The 20,141-nt window shown below is 41.4% G+C and overlaps 2 protein-coding genes across 3 annotated transcripts in view; one reads left to right on the plus strand and one right to left on the minus strand.

Annotated features, from left to right (window-relative positions):
- LOC124607088 (NADPH-dependent diflavin oxidoreductase 1) overlaps window positions 1-4,754 on the minus strand; it is a 76,698-nt gene extending 71,944 nt beyond the window's left edge. Inside the window, exon 1 of one of the 2 annotated variants that reach the window (XM_047139277.1) lies at window positions 4,460-4,754. In XM_047139277.1, the coding sequence (XP_046995233.1) occupies window positions 4,460-4,548 (89 nt within the window). In that variant the 5' untranslated portion in view covers window positions 4,549-4,754. The remainder of the gene's footprint in view (window positions 1-4,459) is intronic. The other variant, XM_047139278.1, reaches the window with a different exon arrangement.
- A 65-nt stretch (window positions 4,755-4,819) lies between these two features.
- Window positions 4,820-20,141, plus strand: part of LOC124605834 (26S proteasome regulatory subunit 8) — a 37,197-nt gene continuing 21,875 nt past the window's right edge. Inside the window, exons 1-4 of the mRNA XM_047137765.1 lie at window positions 4,820-4,957; window positions 9,261-9,405; window positions 13,271-13,494; window positions 17,380-17,572. Coding sequence (XP_046993721.1) covers window positions 4,937-4,957; window positions 9,261-9,405; window positions 13,271-13,494; window positions 17,380-17,572 — 583 coding nt within the window. The 5' untranslated portion in view covers window positions 4,820-4,936. The remainder of the gene's footprint in view (window positions 4,958-9,260; window positions 9,406-13,270; window positions 13,495-17,379; window positions 17,573-20,141) is intronic.

Here is a 20,141-nt window from a genome sequence, read left to right on the forward strand (position 1 = left end):
AGGAGCGGAAGTTAGGTGGCCTTGCCTCCTCTGCCTGTTTTGGGGGGAGGAAGGCAGGGTGGTAATAAGCGGAGCTCGAAATCTCTGCGAAAAAGCGGCCGAAGGCATTGGAGACATCCTCAGGAACCACAAGGACATCATTCGCGACCATCAAGCCAGAAACTGGTGAGTGTCCCTCAGTGCCAGATAGCCGGCGCAGGCTACCCCAGACAACAGAAGGAGGAGTAAAACTGTTGAAGGAGGTTGTGAAAGCAGCCCAGCTGGCTTTCTTGCTTTCTTTAATAACACGACGACACTGCGCACGTAATCGTTTATAATTGATACAATTCGCCATCGTAGGGTGGTGTTTAAAGGTGTGTAAAGCACGTCGACGAGCACATAAAGCGTCTCTACACGATGCGGTCCACCAGGGGACCGGTAAGCAATGTGGAGAAGAAGTAGTGTGAGGGATGAAATATTCAGCAGCAGTGAGAATGACTTCTTTGAGGTGTGCGACCTGACTATCACAGCTTGCGAAGGTTTGATCCTGAAAGGTCGCCCTGGAAGAGAAGAGCCCCCAGTCTGCTTTGGAGATGTTCCAACTAGTTGAGCATGGAGAGGGGGTATGATGTAGGAGATGGATAACACAAGGGACGTGGTCGCTCGAATACGTATCAGAAAGGGCGTACCACTCAAACCGGCGTGCAAGTTGGGTAGTACATATAGAGAGGTCTAAATGGGAATAGGTGTGAGTTGTGTCTGAAAGAAAAGTAGGGGCACCAGTATTGAGGCAGACAAGCTTGAGATGGTTGAAAAGGTCTGCTAGCACGGGGCCTCTCGGGCAGGATGCTGGAGAGCCCCAAAGGGGATGATGGGCATTGAAGTCTCCAGCCAACAAAAATGGTGCAGGTAGCAGAGCGAATGCCGTGAATATTCCAATGAAGAAGTGCCATTGTGAGAAGAAAAAGTAAAAGGAGAAGCAAGAAGGGGTCACCTCGAAGGCCGCTGAGGGCCTGGCTTCGAGCGAGCACTGCCGCCACTATCAATTCAATGGGCAGAGAGTCATCGTCCATTTGTTCAATAGGTTCGTCGGCCATCGTGTTAAGATGGCCGGGAGGGGGAGCTTCCTCCGCCAGTGAATGGCCAGATGTTCGGCTACCAGCGGTGCGGCCAGGCGAAACGGGTGACAGAATCGGGCGGCAACCGCTGGGTGGTGCAGGAGAAGAAACGCGCCGTGGAGGAGAAGGAGAACTTTGCTTCCTATGAGCCTTCTTGGAAGGTCATTTAGTTGAAGTACTGGTCAATGGCTGGGAGTACGAGGTACATAGGAAGTCTTCACGAGACAGTTCCTTCTTGAAGGCCCATGCATCTGACTTCGGGGTCTGTCTTGGCAGAAGCTGATGAAGGTGCTTGTGTCTTAGGGGTGACGGGAGGAAGAGGAGGCGCAGACGGGGCGGCCTTAGCACTGGCCGAACGGACGACCATAGTGCTAAAGGTCAGATCGCATGTCTACGCCGACACCTCCCTGGTAGTCCAAGGAGAGGCGAGAACAGTATTGTATTTCCCCGCTGGGAGCAGCTTGGGCTTACTACTAGCAAATAGCTTGCGAGCAGCCGAGGTGGACACTTTCTCTTTGGCCCGAATTTCCTGTATACAGCGTTCATCCTTGTAGATGGGACAGTCACGGGAGGACGCTGCATGGTCACCCTGACAGTTCACGCAACGAGGAGACGGAGGTGGACAGTCACCCTCATGGGCATCCCTGCCACAAGTGACGCATTTAGCTGTATGAGAACAAGACTGGCGGGTGTGATTAAAACGCTGACACTGGTAGCAGTGCTTAGGTGTTGGGACATAGGGGCGAACAGAAATCACCTCATAGCCCGCTTTGATGTGCGACAGCAGATGAACACTATCAAAGGTCAAGAAAAGTGTCCGGGTCGGTACAAGGTCATTGTTGACCTTTTTAATGACCCTATGGACAGCCGTTACGCCCTACTCAGCGAGGAAAGATTGAATCTCCCTGTCAGTCAATCCGTCGAGTGATCTAGTATATACCACACCACGCGACGAATTCAAAGTGCGGTGACCCTCCACCCGGACAGGGAACGTGTACAGCAGTGTGGCCCGAAGCAGCTTTTGTGCCTGAAAGGTGCTCTCAGTTTCTAACAACAAGGTACCGTTACGCATCCTGGTACAAGACTTGACAGATCTGGCTATGGCATATACGCCCTTCTGAATAACGAAAGGGTTGACAGATGAAAAATCATTTCCGTCTTCAGATCTAGAAACTACGAGGAACTTTGGAGCAGGCGGTAGTACTTTTGTCACTGGTGGCTGGTCAAGTTTCCGTTTTTGGGCAGAATTCGAGAGAGAAGAAGAAGAGAAATCCATTGCGGACGAATCCCCCATGATTGCCAGAGTCTCCGATGGCATGCTCCTTCCTTGTGGGGATCCTCTCAGAGGGCGCTCCCGCCTTAGGTGAATGTTTACACCTCAGGTCACACCTCCCGAGAAAAGGACGGAGGGACCAATCGGCATGGTCGGAAGGTGTCAGTTCAGGCAATCACCCCTCCCTGGGCCTGGCCTTTACCAGGGGGTACGTGTGTGCCTCACTTCTCTACCCAGGGCAGGGAATTACCTGTTACCCCGTCACCAGCTACGCGTGCGAACACGTGGGTCGGCCTTCAGGCATGCACAGGGAAGAAAGAAGAAGAGGGAAAAAAAGGGAGAGAGGGAGAGAAAGGACAGACCGTCTCAAACGCCAAGGCGGAGACCAGAGGGTGGACAAGAAGGCAAGGAGAAGGAGGCAAGGAGGAGGAGGCAAGGAGGAGGAGGCAAGGAGGAGGGGGCAAGGAGGAGGAGGCAAGGAGGAGGAGGCAAGGTAAAAAGTAAGGAAGACAGTGAGAGCGAGAAGGACAAAGAAAGGAACTGAACAAAGGAAGGAAGAAACCAGAATAAGCGAAAAACCAAAATGACCACAAATATAAGTTGTGGAACTGTCCGTCTCCGGATGCAGGCGCAAACCACCCCCTTGAGGGGGAGGGACTCCTTTTAGTCGCCTCTTACGACAGGCAGGAATACCTCGGGCCTATTCTAACCCCCGGACCCGCAGGGGTGATGAGGGGCTGTGTCCATCTAGCACTCTATGTTGATGATATGGCCTCATTCACAAGAAGTATCAATGCTCAGGCTGTTCGATGTAGACTCCACTGCTCTTGATGACCTAGAATACCGGTGAAATAAGTGGAGACTTCAGTACACTGCTAAGAGTCAGACCATAGTTTTTGCCACAATAAAATTCCAGTTAACCTGTCACAGCTAAGAATCAATGGTGGATATATCACGGGGTCAGTGACAGCAAAATACCTCAGTGTTACATTGAACTGTGGACTAGAATGATGCCAGCACAACAAGAATATCTGTGGGAAGGCCATCTGCCAACTGTGGACTTTTATTTCCACTACTACATCCAGGCTTCACACAGTCGCTACAAATAGGATGTGTTATATGTATGACACTAGTCAGATCATTGCTTGACTAAGCATCAGTAGTTTGGGGAAATGTGGGTGACTCCCATGCCAAGAAGATGCGAGTCTAATAATGGGCCCTAAGGCTCACTTCCCATCTCCCATGGAACTTGCCCCTCAAAACACCTAGCACAAGTTACCAGGGTCCCAACACTTCACCAGAGATATTATCAGACTGCGCGCCAATTGTACAGAAAAGCGACACTTTTAGAGAACTGCCTCATCAGGGTGTCAGGTGAAAAAATCCACCTCAACCACATGACCAGGTGTAATTTGCACAAGATTAGTTAGTATTATCCTAAATACAGAATACAAAGCAATAAAATTATCACAACACTCACTACAAACTAATGATATCTGGAGGGCAAATTCAAAAATGTGATGCTGAATGCAGATGCTCCACCAGACGAGATCCTGTGAGGCAAAGGATACTTTAACACAGCCTTTATTTTACATTCACGTTTATTACCTTTGCCAACTTGCAACTAACGGTCACTTGTCAATGTCAATGTAACATAAACCACGGGCTACGTTATGGATAAGTTCGTCGCAATATACGGCCAGAAGGGGGGATGTGTTTCAATCACAAACTACTTATGAGGACTTAAGAAATTATAATAATTAAAAAAATGAACATACAGAAACTGAATGGCCAATGAAAAGCTGGTATAATAGGGAAGCGAGAAATTTTACAAACGAAGGGTAAGCCAAGGATATAGCAGACCACTGAGAACTAGACTCTGCTGGTAGATTACCTATGACAATGTGGGCCTGATGCTATGATCTGCCTCTACCATAAGTAAATCTTCTAATTGCATTTACGTCCCAACGTAATGGACGATATAAGGGCCTGTCACTAAAAATTGCGGCCAATTTAATCAACTAATTCATTATCATACTGCAGGCACAAGTATAGCAACATATTATATGGGGAGTTTTTTTCGTATTACCTCCGTGCTTCCCTCCATATCCTTTCTGCAACATCTTGAGCTGATCCCGTCTGGCTTCCATACAATATAGTGAGTTTCCTCTTGCTCATTATTTCACTATTCCACTATTTACATGCGACGTATGAGCAACTCGTATATACAGCAGCCTAAATTTGTTCTTGTTACTAATCACAGTTTTTTTTAGAAGGCATACACCACTACTTCTAGTTTCTTTTTCACGTACTGTGCTATTGTACCATGTTGTTAATTTTAATTACACTTTTCCCATCTCCCACCAATGATATCCATCCTAACGAGTAACCATGGAGCGAGTAACGACACATAAACATATAGTAGCATCTTTGATTTGCAGCCAGAGATTTCTATACGACGAAATAACTGTTTGCAGCTGACAGGAACTTCTTTATATCGTGAAGTGTTGGTGTCACTGCGTTGTGGGTAGTATTTATTGTGGAAACGTGAGACAGCAACATAAAAATGACGCATACGAACTTTGAGGTTTGTATTCAAGATTTTAGCGCACATGATTAAATAGAGCTATCAGCCAGATATGCATTTTGTTAATAATCCAGTATCTGGAGAGGCATAGTGCTGAGTAATCGTTACTGTTAAACCCACGCAGTGTGCAACATTGAAAGGTTCTTAAAGTTAGATTATTGCAAATGTTATTGACATTCTTTATTTACATGGTGAAAAACCTCAAATAAGTACTCAGGGATAATTCATGTAATTTCAGTATACGATGACAAGTACAGTAGATTTGCTTATTCGGAGTACCGAAACATAGATGTTTCCTCGTAATCCGTGAAGCATTAGCTCTCATATTATGTAATTTCGATAGAAAAGATTATGCTGTAGATAACCATTCATTCCTAGGGAAGTTATTGAACTACCGTGTAACTCGTACCTTGGCTACAATCACGAAAATTGGAGAAATTTCATTTTCCTGTAAGCTAGCATTTGACTTGACTGAACGATTGACATATTGCAGTAAGAATACAAAATGCATTTTAACCGAATTCTAACATATAGGCTAATAATTTCTATTGCTTATTAGGGTTGCGTTCTCCCCACCTTATAGCCTCCATCACTGCCAGTTGTGGCATGAAGAACACAATATGCTCATGGAATTGAAAATGAGCTTCTCGAAGATCTTTTCAAATTCTTTGTGATTTTAATGTAACAAGCGTATGTATGTCACATAGGCCTTTCAGTCATCTCTTTCACAATTAGTTAAAAATCATACATGAATGGAACAATTGTCACATTCCTCAGTGCATCTTGTTAGGGTAAGGGTCGCAGCATTTTCAATTATCTGTGACTTGTTGCCTAACAACAAACAAAACTTAGTGAAAGTTTTCCAACCGACTTTCTTGTGCTACTGTGATATAGTAGACAGTGCTGTTTCCTACAACCCACTTAGGAGAAATGTCTTGATACTTTGTTGAACTAATTAGATAGGTTTGTATTCCCAGGCAGTGATTGTGGAAGATGCATATTTGTGGGCCTATAGACTACTTATTTCATGATGGAAATGCTTAAGTGCTATCATTGTATGTTAGTCAGATGGCATTGTAGAATTTGGTGAGATGATTCTTGTGTAAACACCCATACAAGTGGTGTAGGTGCAAGGAGTTGTTATAGAACTTGGAGACATAATGTCTGGGGGGGGGGGGGGGGGGGGGATCGGGTCCACAGGTTTGCATTAATGAAGTTTCTAAGTAGGCCTACATTTCCACAGCTTTACAGATTTCTTTTTATAGCAACATATTGTGAATGCTGAATCAACTACACACTGTCAGACAGTGTTGAGAGGAGAGTGTGTGTGAGAATCTCAGTGTTCTGCAGTTGGTGGTAATATCCTTGGTAAAGACTCCTGTATAAGGTCCATATTTTTCAATGGTTATTGTTATTTGTTCTTGCTACAGCCTTGTAACTGCCACAAATAAGGTTTATATATTTTTTACATTCTTCAGTTTTTGGTAATCGGGTTTAATGGGCATCGCTAAATATTCAGTTTGTATGATGAGAGGTCAACAAAAATGAGATAATTGTTCTTCATTTGAAGTACTTAATGGGAGTTGGAATGCTCTATCCCGACAATGTTAAATTTAATGACTTGGCTTACCTGTCCTTCAGGAATCACTGTTTCCATTGCCATGAAACTTTTACAGGACATTAAACTGTATGTTTGGAGTCTACTGACTACAATAATTGCATTTCAGCTACTGCTTTCGGAAATACAATTGTTTAATTACACGGTTAAAATTTTGTACTACTTTTTTTGTACGTTAGGCCTATTCCAAATAATTTTAATTATCGATAACATTATGTTCTTCTTTTAGTTCTGTAGACTCAGGCTATGTATGTTATTACTCCCTAAAAATTTGAATACTCTACTCGAAGTGGTTTCTGAGGCTTAGGGAAAAATGCACAGAAAATGTAAATTTTCAGAAATGGTGTCTAAAGTTTCAGAAGACTGTAACTCACTCAATATATGCTTAATTTTTTATTTTTAGTCACTCAGAAGCACCCTGCACCATACTATGTGTCATCCTCTTGATCTTTTTTCCGAGTTTTTTCTTCTTTACTTCTTTCTGGACTCTTTCGTGGTCAACTATGTTGCGTACACTGCTTTATCAATGTGAACCTTGTCCATCCGTTCAAGTTCTCTGATGCAGTTTGCTCCAGAATTAATTCCCATATGCTGTAGCACTTTCACCCTACCAATGTTGCCATCATTAAAAGCAATAACAGCATCACTGACTGCCCACTTTAGTGTCTTCACTCCAACAAAAACATTTCTTGGTAAGCGAGTCAATATAAGATTATTAAAAGACTCATTGGGATTTTCAGTCTGACCATGCAGACACTTCTTCAGTAATTCAGGATTTGCCAGGTCTCTGCAAATAGGTTTTATGATGTCTATGATTACTGCTGGGATGGAATATGTATGGCTGTATGAACTGTTTGAGTACTGGGCATTGCAGTAATTGCACTGTGAATCAGGTCCAGGAGCGCAAAGGTGGTGTTCTGGTTTTTCATCAGTTGACAGTCTGTGAAACAAGGTAGCTTGTACTGCCTGCTTCATTTTCATCAAATTCTCAGTAAGTTACTATGGCCATCCCATAATACTGCTGTAGTTCATCAATCAGTTTGTCAGCCTGCCTCTTATGGTTTTACCATCAAAAAGTTTCTGGTCTCTCAAACTTTGTTTCAGCTTCCTCAGCCTGGTGCCCATCCTCTTCTGAACGTGACCAATTTAACCTTTATAACACAGCGATCCACAGTCTGCTATATAAAGAAGAAAAATTTTAACATTTTCAACCGGTGTAAATTAGATTTAACAAAATAACTAACTTCGCATGTTAGTTTATAAGTGATATACATACATCATTTTATTCAGAAAATTGCAAATTTTATAATGAGATAAAAATCTGAAAATGTGGGAAAAAAATTCCATTGTAACTCCCCTTAATAGGCATTTTATGAATGCTAATTACAGATTGACTTGTTTGACATACCTGAGTGACTTGAAGGTGAATCCTACCGTTTTATTCAGATTCTGAAGTGAAGTGAGCTGCTCATAGATAACTAGGCACTGCTAAATATCAAATTTCCAAAATGTGTTCAGTCTAGCTTCATATCAGTGCTAGGTGCTCTGTTTTGTGGAATACTGTTCTGCAAACACTGGAACAATAGAGTTTTTATCAAGAAATTTAGATTTACACTGATCATTAGATTAATATTGAAAGGACACATGGGGCCAGTATGGATAATGTATGAAGGCTCCGTAAGCTACAATTGTAGCCTTTAAAAACTGTGGTAAGAATGAGAGAACCTCTCTCTTCACATAGTTTGTGTTAAGTCAGCAGTGCATGCTGAAAAATCATATCAAACAAGGTGCAGACCAACTACAAGCCAGAGGTGATCAGTGAGTCACATGCCAGGCAAATGTGGATGTTAGGAAACTTGACTGAACAAGTTTTTCTTTGAAGAGATGTTTTACATTTCTTTACCGCATATAGTTGGGTGTTCTCCTGCTGGACTGGAATGTGTGGAGGTAAGCCTTCCTGGTACAGCTATTGATTTTGAGATTATATTTGATATGTACAAGTCCCTCTTTCTGCACAAGGCAGTAGATCATCGGTGCAGGCATGTCAACACCCATCACAGTGCTTCAGTGGTGAATTAACAGTTTTTATGAAGCTTTATTGTCAGTTATAACATTGTGGACAAGATGAAAATCATCCCAGGCTGTGGTTGCATTGTGTATTCCAGTCACAGTGTGCAACACTTTACTACCCACTGGTCTCACATGTGACATTGTATCATACCCTTAAGAGCTCAGATTTTGCAGCATGTGGCAGCCACATTTCCCATAGTTCAATCATTCTTCCCATTCAAACTCTTAATATTCTGTTATTACATCTTTTGACATCAGTGAAACATAACTGGCACTGCTTTCATGTTTGCACTTTATTTGGCAATGCTTCATGATTGAAGTTTGACATATCATTGCCCTTTTCTTTCTAGCACTGCACTGTTGCAGTTGTTGTTGACCGATATGAATATGATCTGTTGTCAAAACCTAGACGCACACCAGTAGCTTCTTATGACTTTGGGAATTACCATCAAACCAATGTTTTACGCTTAGGTAATCACCCAGCTTCCCAACAATCAGGCACTCATGTTTTGTGAAATGAAAATTTTTGTTCTAATAGCACCCAATCCATTTGGTGCATGCTGTTGATTTTTTTTTTTCCCCCACTGATAATAATGTGTGTTTTTTTTTTTCCAGATGGAAGTAGATGACAGACCAAGTAAGGGTGAAGGCTTTCGTCAGTATTATATAACAAAAATAGAGGAATTACAATTAGTAGTCGCAGAAAAAAGTCAGAACTTGAGGCGACTCCAGGCCCAGCGTAATGAGCTTAATGCCAAAGGTAATTTGTATAAAATATGACTTTATTTTTTGTGATTGAAGTTATTTGGCTTACAGCCTTAAAATGATGTTATTCTGGATGTCTAAAGTATGTTAATATTTGAAACTTCCTGGCAGATTAAAACTGTGTGCCGGGCCAAGACTCGAACTCTGGACCTTTGCCTTTCGCAGGCAAGTGCTCTACCAACTGAGCTACCCAAGCACGACTCACGGCCCGCCTTTATAGCTTTAATTTCGCCAGAACCTCGTCTCCTACCTTCCAAACTTCACAGAAGCTCTCCTGTGAACCTTTCAGAATTAGCACTCCTGGAAGAAAGGATATTGCGGAGACATGGCTTTGCCACAGCCTGGGGGATGTTTCCAGAATGAAATTTTCACTCTGCAGTGGAGTGTGCGCTGATATGAAACTTCCTGGCAGATTAAAACTGTGTGCTGGACAGAGACTAGAACTCGGGACCTTTGCTTTTTGCGGGCATATACTCTACCAACTGAGCTACCCAAGCACGACTGACACGCTGTCACTGTCACTAGAGCACTTGCCCGCGAAAGGCAAAGGTCCTGAGTTTGTGTGTCGGTCCGGCACACAGTTTTAATCTGCCAGGAAGTTTCATATCAGCGCACACTCCGGTGCAGAGTGAAAATTTTATTCTACTTCATATCTCCTCCCCCCCCCCCCCCCCCCCCCCCCCCCCCCATTCTACCACATGTTAAAATTTCTTTCTGGTCCATTAACAAGTATACTTTAACAGGATAGTTGATCTCTTTTCAAGAGTCTGCCAGCTCAGGTTTATCATATCAAAAGGGGAATTCAGTAGAGAATATTCTTAAAATTATAGAGACCGATGCTTGGTCAGTTCATACCATCAGGAGGCAAAATTCCAATATCTGCATCTACATTTATATACCACAAGCCACCGTATGGTGCACCTCAGAGGATACCATGTACCACTATAAGTAATTTGCAAATGGGGCAAGGGAAAGACTTTTATATTCCTCCGTATAAGCCCTAATTTCTCTTATTTTTGTGGTCCTTAAGCAAACTGAAATGTATTTTGGCGTTGGTAAAATTGTTCTACAGTCAGCTTCAAATGCTGGTAACAAAGGTGTTCCGGAGGTCAGTGGTGCAGTGCGAGACTACAGTGGGTCATTTTAAAGGGTGGAGGGAAGAGGGGATATCAGGAAGAGAAGATTTAATTTCAGGGCTTAACATGAGAAAGTCATAGTCTTGATGGAATGAAGTATTGTGGCATTTGAGGCTTGGATGGTACGGGGTAACAAGGACTAACTTCTAAAGCCTTTTGATAGTGCAAGCTGTGTCAGTCGGAGGGTAAGAAGAGGATACTGTGTGGAAGATTTTTTAATAAGATCTATGTGGTAAGTCCAAAAGAGGAAGGACTGGTTGAGATTGTCGAAGTAAGCTTTAGATTTTTTGGAACTTTTGTGGCACTCTTTCATAGATCAAGTAAATTAATTAGTCCTGTTTGGTATGGGTTCCACAAGAAGTTCCTGTGTCACCCATGAGTGTCTGGGAACTAACTGTGCCACCACTTATAGCCTTTACATGTGACCAGAATTTCTTTATGTTTTGTGGGATCTATTTCCCCAAAATTCTGCTATGATAGTTGAAATGCTTCAGACATTCCCTCTTTGACATGTTTCAGATAGCATCAATCTATTTTTAGTCCTCTGCTGTACTTTACATGTCTTGTGCAGTAGTTGCTCATTTCTTAGAAGTATCTGTACAGAGAATAGATAGTGCGATGGTGCTTCCCAATCGTAACTGTTCTGTTAGGCATATATCTATCCAGAGCTTAGTTACATATGAGGGTCGTCCACAAAGTAAGTTCCATTCCTATTTCTATCCACGGCAGCACTACGATCGCAGTTCCGAGCATGCGCGGCAGTTACTCTGACTTAAGGAGAAGACATGTACTCCATTTTTAGATCGCTGCTGCCAACGTGTGCTTCGTAGTGCTTCTGTATAATGTCAGCCATAATTGAAAAATGCTGCTGCATGTGAAATCAGATCTGTGATTCGTTCTCTAAATGCAAAGAAAACAAACCAAAGGAAATTCATCGACAAATCTGCGAGGTTTACGGACAAAATGCTACGAGTGATTCAATGGTTGGAAGATGGGTCAGACTGGTCAATGAAGGACGTGACCAAGTGCACAATGAAGAACGAAGTGGACACCTGTCTGTGGTTACTGATGAAGTGGTTCACACAATTGAAGGGAAGACTAAACACAACTGTAAGTTTACACTTAGTACCCTTGCTATGGAAGTTCCGCAAATCTCACGATCACTAATTCAAGAAATTGTTACTGAAAAAATGAAATTTTGAAAACTTAGCTCATGTTGGGTACCCAAAATGCTTACTGAACAACACAATAAACAACGGATGGACAGTGCACTTCAGTTTTTGATACACTACAATGAAGAAGGCGATGGTTTTCTTTCTCAGAGGGTCATGGGGGATGAAATTTGGGGGTCATACGACACCCCTGAAACAAAACGGCAATCAATGGAATGGAGGCACTCTTCATCCCCAATGAAGGTTAAGCCTAAGCAAATCTTGACACCTCAAAAAGTCATGTGCACAGTTTTTTTGGGACAGAAAAGGCATTTTGCTGATTGATTTTGTACCACGAGGCCAAACAATCAATGCACATGGTTACTGCAAGACCATTAAGAAATTGCGCTGTGCAATACAGAACAAGCGCCGAGGATTACTCTCAAATGGTGGTGTTTTTTCACGATAATGCCCGGCCTCCCACGGCGAATGTGACCAAACAACTCTTACGGAAATTTCACTGGGACGCGTTTGATCATGCTCCATACAGCCCAGACCTCGCTCCTAGTGACTTTCCTATCTTCTTTCACCTCAAATCTGTCCTTGGTGGTCAACATTTCAATGATAATGACGAGCTGAAAGAACATGTTACCACATGGTTGAATACACAGGTGGCAACGTTCTATGAAGAAGGCATACAAAAACTTGTGCCACGCTATGACAAGTGCCTACAAAATTTCGGAAGATGTGTAGAAAAATAGTTTAACAGTTGTAGGTTTTTGTACAATAAATATTTTTTTCTGTATCTTTACATATTTGTTTTATATTATCAAACGGAATTTACTTTGTGGACATACCTCATATAATGCAAAATCCTGGATGAAATAACAATTTTCAAATGTTAATTGACATTTGGGTCACCCTGTATTTGTGTGTAGCCCTGTACAGAAGGGAAATGCGGATGATAATTAGATGGGTAGATAGAGCAACTAATGAAGGACTACTGAATCGAATTTGGGAGAAAAGAAATTTAAGATTCAACTTGAATAAAAGAAAGGATCAGTTGATAGGACACACCCTGGGGTACAAAGGAATAGTCTGTTTGGTAATGCGGGAACAAATTATAAGGGAAGACAGGTCTTGACTACAGTAAGCAGTTCGGATGGATGCGGGCTGCAGTAATTATTCAGAGATGAGGAGGTTCAAACAGAATAGACTAGCGTGAAAAACTGTATCAAACCAGTCTTTGGACTGGAGCCCACAAAAACAAGTCTTTTGAGCAAATACAGCAATCACTTCATAAATAACATTTTGTTGGCTCACTTTTCAAATGCTATCTGATGCATGTCTGTTTTAGAATGCCTTAAAATCAAGTGTGAGTGAAAATTAATAATCTTTTTGTTCTTTGATGTACTAAATAATTAATGCTGTGTTTAATATTTGTGAAATGAAATAGCTGGCCAAAATTTTGTATCTTGATAGGGCTAATGTCTGTAGAGTAAATCTACTGTATGGCTGGCAGGCAAGAGTTATTTTTAATAAGACATCATGTAGCTCTGGTCTTTCTTTCCAGTCCGAATGTTGCGTGAAGAACTTCAGCTGTTGCAAGAGCAAGGATCTTATGTAGGTGAGGTTGTAAAGCCTATGGATAAAAAGAAAGTCTTGGTGAAAGTGCACCCTGAAGGAAAATTTGTTGTAGACTTGGATAAAAACATAGACATAAATGATGTAACAGCAAATTCTCGGGTAGCTCTTCGAAATGAAAGCTACACCTTACACAAAATACTTCCTAATAAGGTAAGAATGTCTAGTGTTTAATAGCCTTTTAAGTTTAGTTATTTAATTTAAATTGGAAGGTTGTCATATTTTTGAATAACAAATTTTGGAATATTTTCATTACACGATGTTCCACAGCCTCATTGAAATGTTAGAAGGCATTTACCACTCTGGGCTCTAAATTGCATTGTTGGTATGGCAGTTTTAACCTTTAGGTTATTCTCAAGTAAAATCTTTGACATACTGTTGGCGTATACCATACACAGAAGGAATGGCGGATTCAAGGTGAATGTAACTGTTCCAATATCATTAAAAAAAAAGAAAAATCCGCTACTTGTATGTACCACATTATGCATAATGTTAATACACATCAGATGTAGCCGTTATTTATCATAGCCAGGACGCTGACTGGTTCACCAGGATACTACTGGAGTTGCCCTAGAGCAAAAATGAGATGAAAAGTAAGGTGCACACAAATGATCAAGCCCACAACTGTCTTGTGAGCGTGTGTGTGGCAAACATGGGGACCAAAGTCACTGCAGCATTTCTTCTTACTACAAGATGCAGTTCCCCTACCCAACTATCCTTCCACTACGATTCTTAAATTGCGATGGCTTCTTTGATGCAGACCAAACTTATCCTACATTTCACATTCTGGTCACACTTCCACTTTTTAGGCTATATTGTACCTCTTTTTCTGGCTAACCACCTATGGTCCCAGTTTGATCATCCACTTTTCAAAATTTTCTCTGAAAAATGGTCTGTGGGTGAGGCCACCCAAAGTCACACACATTCCACCAGATGTGCAATTCCACCTATTCACCTAATGCATGGGATACATGCAAAGTGCTTAAACCCCAACACAGTAGTCAGCCTGTTGCGGGGGAGAGGTTGTCACGTATTTTCATGGCTATTGCCCCCTGACCACACAGGTATAGCACTGGGGCACCTGAGTTGTCAGCTTCCAATAAATGGCTCGGAGTGTGTGTTCATTTTCTCTGGACAAGGGGATTCCATGCAACGAGTGTGACTAAGGTTTTAAAGTTTCGAGGTGTGTCTGGACTCTGGCCCAAAGTTTTAGGCTGGAGGTTTTAGTGTGTTTCAGAGTGGCTGGCTTCTCCTTTTTTCGTTCTTGTGGTCAGCCAGCCATATCCACCTGCGATATTGTTTTAGCTGCTTGCAACACTTTCTTCCTGTGTCATTAGTATTTTACTACTGACGCGGTACTTCATTCCGTGGTTCTGTCCGGGTATGCACATAGTTTGCCAACTTTTGGTACCCGTGTTTTACATGCTGTTTTATCTTCCTGTTTTGTCTTCCTGACACTCGTGTCAGTCTGTCTCTGCGCGGGTGCTAAAGATCTTGCTGTTGTGTGCCAATATGAACATGAACATGTCCATGTCCTCCGTGAAAGTGGTTTTTATTTCCAGATATAAAGTTTTAATTTACTGTTGGAGCAGGGGCAGAATGGTTGTGGTTGGGACCTCTCTTCGTGTCCTCTTGGTCTGGGGCCCCATGACCACACACCCATGGAAGGACCACCCCTTTTTTTCCAGTTTTTAGACTTGGTCTCACCTTTTATACCTTTTACTGTGTGTATTTCAACTTCATTATTTTATAGTTTGACTCCCAACTGGATCCGTCCAGTTTTAGCGGATCCTCTTTCATCTGTGACTCACTTCGGAATCACGAGACTGATGATCTCGTCATTTGGTCCATAAACCCTCTCAATGAATCAGTCAACCAAGGACAGGCTGCATTGAGACTTTATACTGTCTCAGATGCAGAATTATGTGCGATATTGTGAGCACTGGAGCAGATGAGACGTTCTTCTAGTGCTAAATTTCTTGTCTGTTTCAATTCTTTGAGTGCTCTTCACTCTCAACATTGTTTGTACCCAGCAGATAAAATAGTCCAGAATATCCAGGATGCCCTCCTCAAACTACAACAACTGGGGAAGGAGGCGTCTTTCTGCTGGGTGCCAGGGCGCATTTGTATTGCAGGGCATGAACGGGTGGATCTAGCAGGCAAGGAGGTGTGTTGTGATCCTCTGTTGTTTCGGTGTGCCATCCCCCTGCATGCTATCTCTGTTATTTCAGTGTGCCATCCCTCTGCATGCTATGGCCTCGCTTTTGAGATCCAGAGTCGGGCATCGGTGGGAGAATGCGTGTTTGGAAGTGATAGACAGTGAGTTATGTCTAGTAAAGCCCACAGTGTGGCTATGGCGTACCTTCTTCCAGCTACATCACCGGAACGAGGTCCTTCTTACTTGTCTTTGCTTAGGCCTCAGCTCTGTGACACGTAGCTTCTTGCTCCAGCGAGAAGACCCTCCAATGTGTAGTGTTTGTGGCATACAGATCACTGTGTGCCTCATTTTATTGGACTGTGTTTTATTTTCCGACCAATTAGCCACAGCAGATTTGGCGCTGGACCTGTCCTCTATTTTAAGTGACATTCAAATGAATGTGGTTCAAGTTTTAAAGTTTTGTGGACTGTCCAGCATTTTCCTAAGATTTTAGAGAGATGGTTTTAATGTGTTAACAGGGTGACTGGCTCTGCCTGAGTTTTTTTTGTAAGTGGCAGTTCCTTCCGCTTTTGTTTTAGTTTTTTTAATTTCATTTATAGGTAATTTTCTTCTTTTTAAGTTGTTTTAGCTCATGTGGTATACAGTATTGTGCGGTCCTTTCAAGTGCTTGAGTGTGCAACAGCTTTAGAGATCATCTCCACATTTGTTTGTTTTAATGAGGATAAGGCAGCTGATGACCTCACCGTTGAGCACCCATAAGCCCCAACACTCTCTCTCTCACTCACACACACTCACTTTTCCACACTTTTTTTTGGACAAGATGTCAGTGGCATCTTCCATGGACTTGATTGTCATTTTATTCTGTGTTATAACACCATAATTCATCACCAGTAACAACTGTGGGGAAAGAAGAATTCTGAGTCAGTTTGAGCTGTTCTTTCAAAGTACAGTGTGCTCCTGCTAATTGCTTTTTGCCAGTCATTCTCATTCCTAAATATTCTGTTAAAATTTGCTGAACTGAGCCAGTTCAGTTAACACTGCCACATGTTCAGTGAGGAAATGTAGCCAAGGACCAGTGGTGCTTTGTAATTATTGTAGTTTAATATTGATGTTTTTCATGGACAGTGTGAGCATATTTCAATAGAATTACCACCACTTATACAGCCAGTATCCATCATTCCATAGGTTGTAAACAGTTATGTAGAGGGGTTTTGGGGTTTCAGGTACGCATACTACAAGTCTTAAAACTATCTTTTGCCTTTACTTTATTGGCTTCCACAATGTCTGCACTGCATAATACACAACTTGGTCATAGTAACGTGTCGTGAACTTTCAACAAGTGTACCTAGGAAATTCACTAGATGACAGAAAGAAAAAAAAAATGCTTTCTGGTAACTCCATAGTTTCATCCAAACTTCAAAATGACTGTTTATGCTTTTATGAAAAGACACTGTCTCTACGAGGAAATCTTGATCGCTTCTTGTTTGCGATAGAATTTTTGGTATCAATCAAAATAGCTAGTAGACTGATTCTTGTGGCTAATAAATACTCCAGTAATTGTTCTTGTGCGGGATTTAATGTGTTGGTAAGAGCTATATAATCACCCTTTGCCCCACTCAGGGAACTGAAACCAGGAAGCATGCTACATATCTTCACACTTAATATTCTTAAATTACTAGGAAATACAATACTATAGATTTTCTTAAGCAAACATTAACGCTGTTTGTTGGCATAACTAGGAGACCTATGTCCAGATACAGGGCTTTTAAGAAGTTCTCCTCTTTCTGTGTGATTATATTTCTCTTTATTTTCAAATGACCTTAATTGGAGCTGCATTTTATTCAGAATTAAGTATCTTATAAGTTGTTTCTTTATTTCAGGTTGACCCATTAGTCTCCCTCATGATGGTTGAAAAGGTACCTGACAGCACATATGAAATGGTTGGTGGCCTAGATAAACAGATCAAAGAAATAAAGGAGGTTATTGAATTGCCAGTGAAACACCCAGAGTTATTTGATGCATTAGGCATTGCACAACCAAAAGGTGTTCTACTTTATGGACCTCCAGGAACAGGTGATAATTTTTTCTTGATGGTCTGTAATCAGTTCTTTAGTCATGACATAATTATTTTCTTCATGATCTGTCATGAGTTTTTTAGTCATGTCATAATTTTGCCCACTTTTCTAACTACTCTTGAAATATATTAATATGCCATTCAGTTTTGCTTGTTGCTCCTGTCCAAGATATTTTAATTTTGGTCCTTTCAAGTGTGTGTGTGTGTGTGTGTGTGTGTGTGTGTGTGTGTGTGTGTGTGTGTGTGTGTGTGTGTGGTCACATTTTTGTACATTTGTGTTTCAAAGTAGCTAATTAAATTGCTTTGTGACACTTCTGGTAAAACAGTTCTATAAGAATCAAAATTTGCAGGTCTTTGGCTACTGTTGCTGGCAAACAAGGGGTAAATTACTTGATTTTTTTTGTCCAGTTCCAGATCTCCTTAACTAAAATACAAGATTTTTGTCTGGTTTCACATTAAAGGAAAATTAACTCACTTTTCTCATATGTCACAATGCTTAATAAAATATATTACCTTCACAATAGCACAGTATTTATAGCAAATGCTTTCTGTATCTATGCAAAATCTGGGTGTGTCAGATTGCTTCAGGTGTACTGTTTTTGATTCAGTTATATCTAGTTTGTTGTTATCTGTATATAACTGAAGTCATATGTTTTATTCTGATTCATTGCTCCTCTTAGGCATTTGAAACAACATTGTGGTCCAGGGTCCTGATGAGTTATAAGTCTTCCCGTAGAGGCTGCAGAAACCAGCTTTGATGATGAGGGGCTAGATCAAGCCATGTCTTTCATGCCCACACATTGTCAGACTCCATGGTGTTCAAACTAGTGTTTGATACCTGGACTGCTTTTGCAGGAATCATTTCAAATGCTAATTCCCATACACCATATACTGTATTTATCCAATTATGAGACAATATTTTTTTCCCATTTTCATCATTGGAAAAATATAAGGTTGTCATATTCACAGATTAAACTATTGCTGGTAAGGTCAACGTTTTTACATTGTTTAATGGATTATCATTAGGGTCACTGTACATTTAAGGGGGGGAGCTTTGACCACTGAGGTTTCATACAAAATTAACTTTGGAGAATGCCAAAGAGTAGGGCTTAGCAAAAACTACTTGTGTTCGAATAGGCCCAAGATTTCCTGATATGCCGAAGTGCTCTGTACAGTATGGATCTTACTCGGAACGGTCACGTGACATTTGACTCGCAGTACTAGTGCAAGGGTTAGTCGAGAACTTGTGATGTAGTTACCACAACAGACTGATGCTGTGCTTTAAAATTGACAATTTTGTGAAACCCAAGAGAAATAGCATTAAATTCTATGAACTAACAAGCTTTTTTTTGTATTTGAACAGGTTTGCAATAAAAGTTCTTGTAGATCTTAGATACTGTAAACATACATTTATGCTGCTTTTTAAGTAATGGTAACACTCAAAGGCGAAAATGTCCCTCAAAATCCATTACCTGATTCTGAACTCCAGTCAGTATTCATTTGGTTCTGAGAGCTGTAACAATTTACCAAGTGGGTTGTAAATAAGAAATTTGGTTGCTATTCACATCTTAGAATCCTGTGGGGTAAAACATTAGCAGCTTTAGAACAAGAGGGTGACATTCAGATGAAATGAGGAAGAAAATTAAACCAGAGTGAAATGTCTAACAAACAATAATCACATTAAGCAGACAGCAGTTGTTATCACAAGAATAAATTATGGCAGAAAGACCAGTTGTAGAAATAGCACAGACAGATGTCACAGGAGTATGGGATGAGCGAAATTTCGAGAATTGTACTGAATCGTGATTGGGATCTTTTATTTACATACTAGTTGCTGTTGTTGCATATGACCTGGACCCTAGAAGATATTGCTGTGTGTGTTTCACTGTCGCTCAAGCACAGCACTGTGGAATGGTTGCAGGGGGGTGCAGTCACACCAGCTTGGCTGAGAAGTTGAACTACGATGAACGTGGGATGGGTGGGCATGCACAGGCAGCAAATTTCACTGTACTGCCAACCATTGGAATCTACACTGCATACTTGGGCTTTTTATGAACATTTACTAAGTTTAAACTGCAGTTTGCCTGAATCCATTTACACTCACAGTCGAACTGACTTTAAAATTGGACAAATACTCAACAATAGCACATATTTCTACAGGAGATGGTAAAAGTCTATATTGGAGCTAGTGCAGCTGTGTTGTCGATGCTCATCGTGATGTATGGCGGGAATGATAGGGGCTGTGTCAGCTGATAGTTCTGAACAGCCAATGAGAGATTAGTGGACAGATAGTATGTTTGGAAGCAAAAGACTGTAACATTCTGACACCAGTATAGAAGCAAAATCCGCTATTCTTTCAGGGAAAAAAAGCTGTGACTCAGGTCCCACCATAACCACAACCTCTGAAATTGCAACTTATTAGGAAGAAACAGCCAAGTACTTCTGATTATGAAGGCATAAGTTTGACAGCTGTCCTCTTAGGATGATGAGAATGATGATGGTTTAAAAAAGGGATACCAAAGACGACAGGCTACCGGAACTAAAAAGGCAGTAAAGATAAAAATTAAT

Source organism: Schistocerca americana, chromosome 3, assembly GCF_021461395.2.
Source record: "Schistocerca americana isolate TAMUIC-IGC-003095 chromosome 3, iqSchAmer2.1, whole genome shotgun sequence".
Taxonomy (NCBI): Eukaryota; Metazoa; Arthropoda; class Insecta; order Orthoptera; family Acrididae; genus Schistocerca; species Schistocerca americana.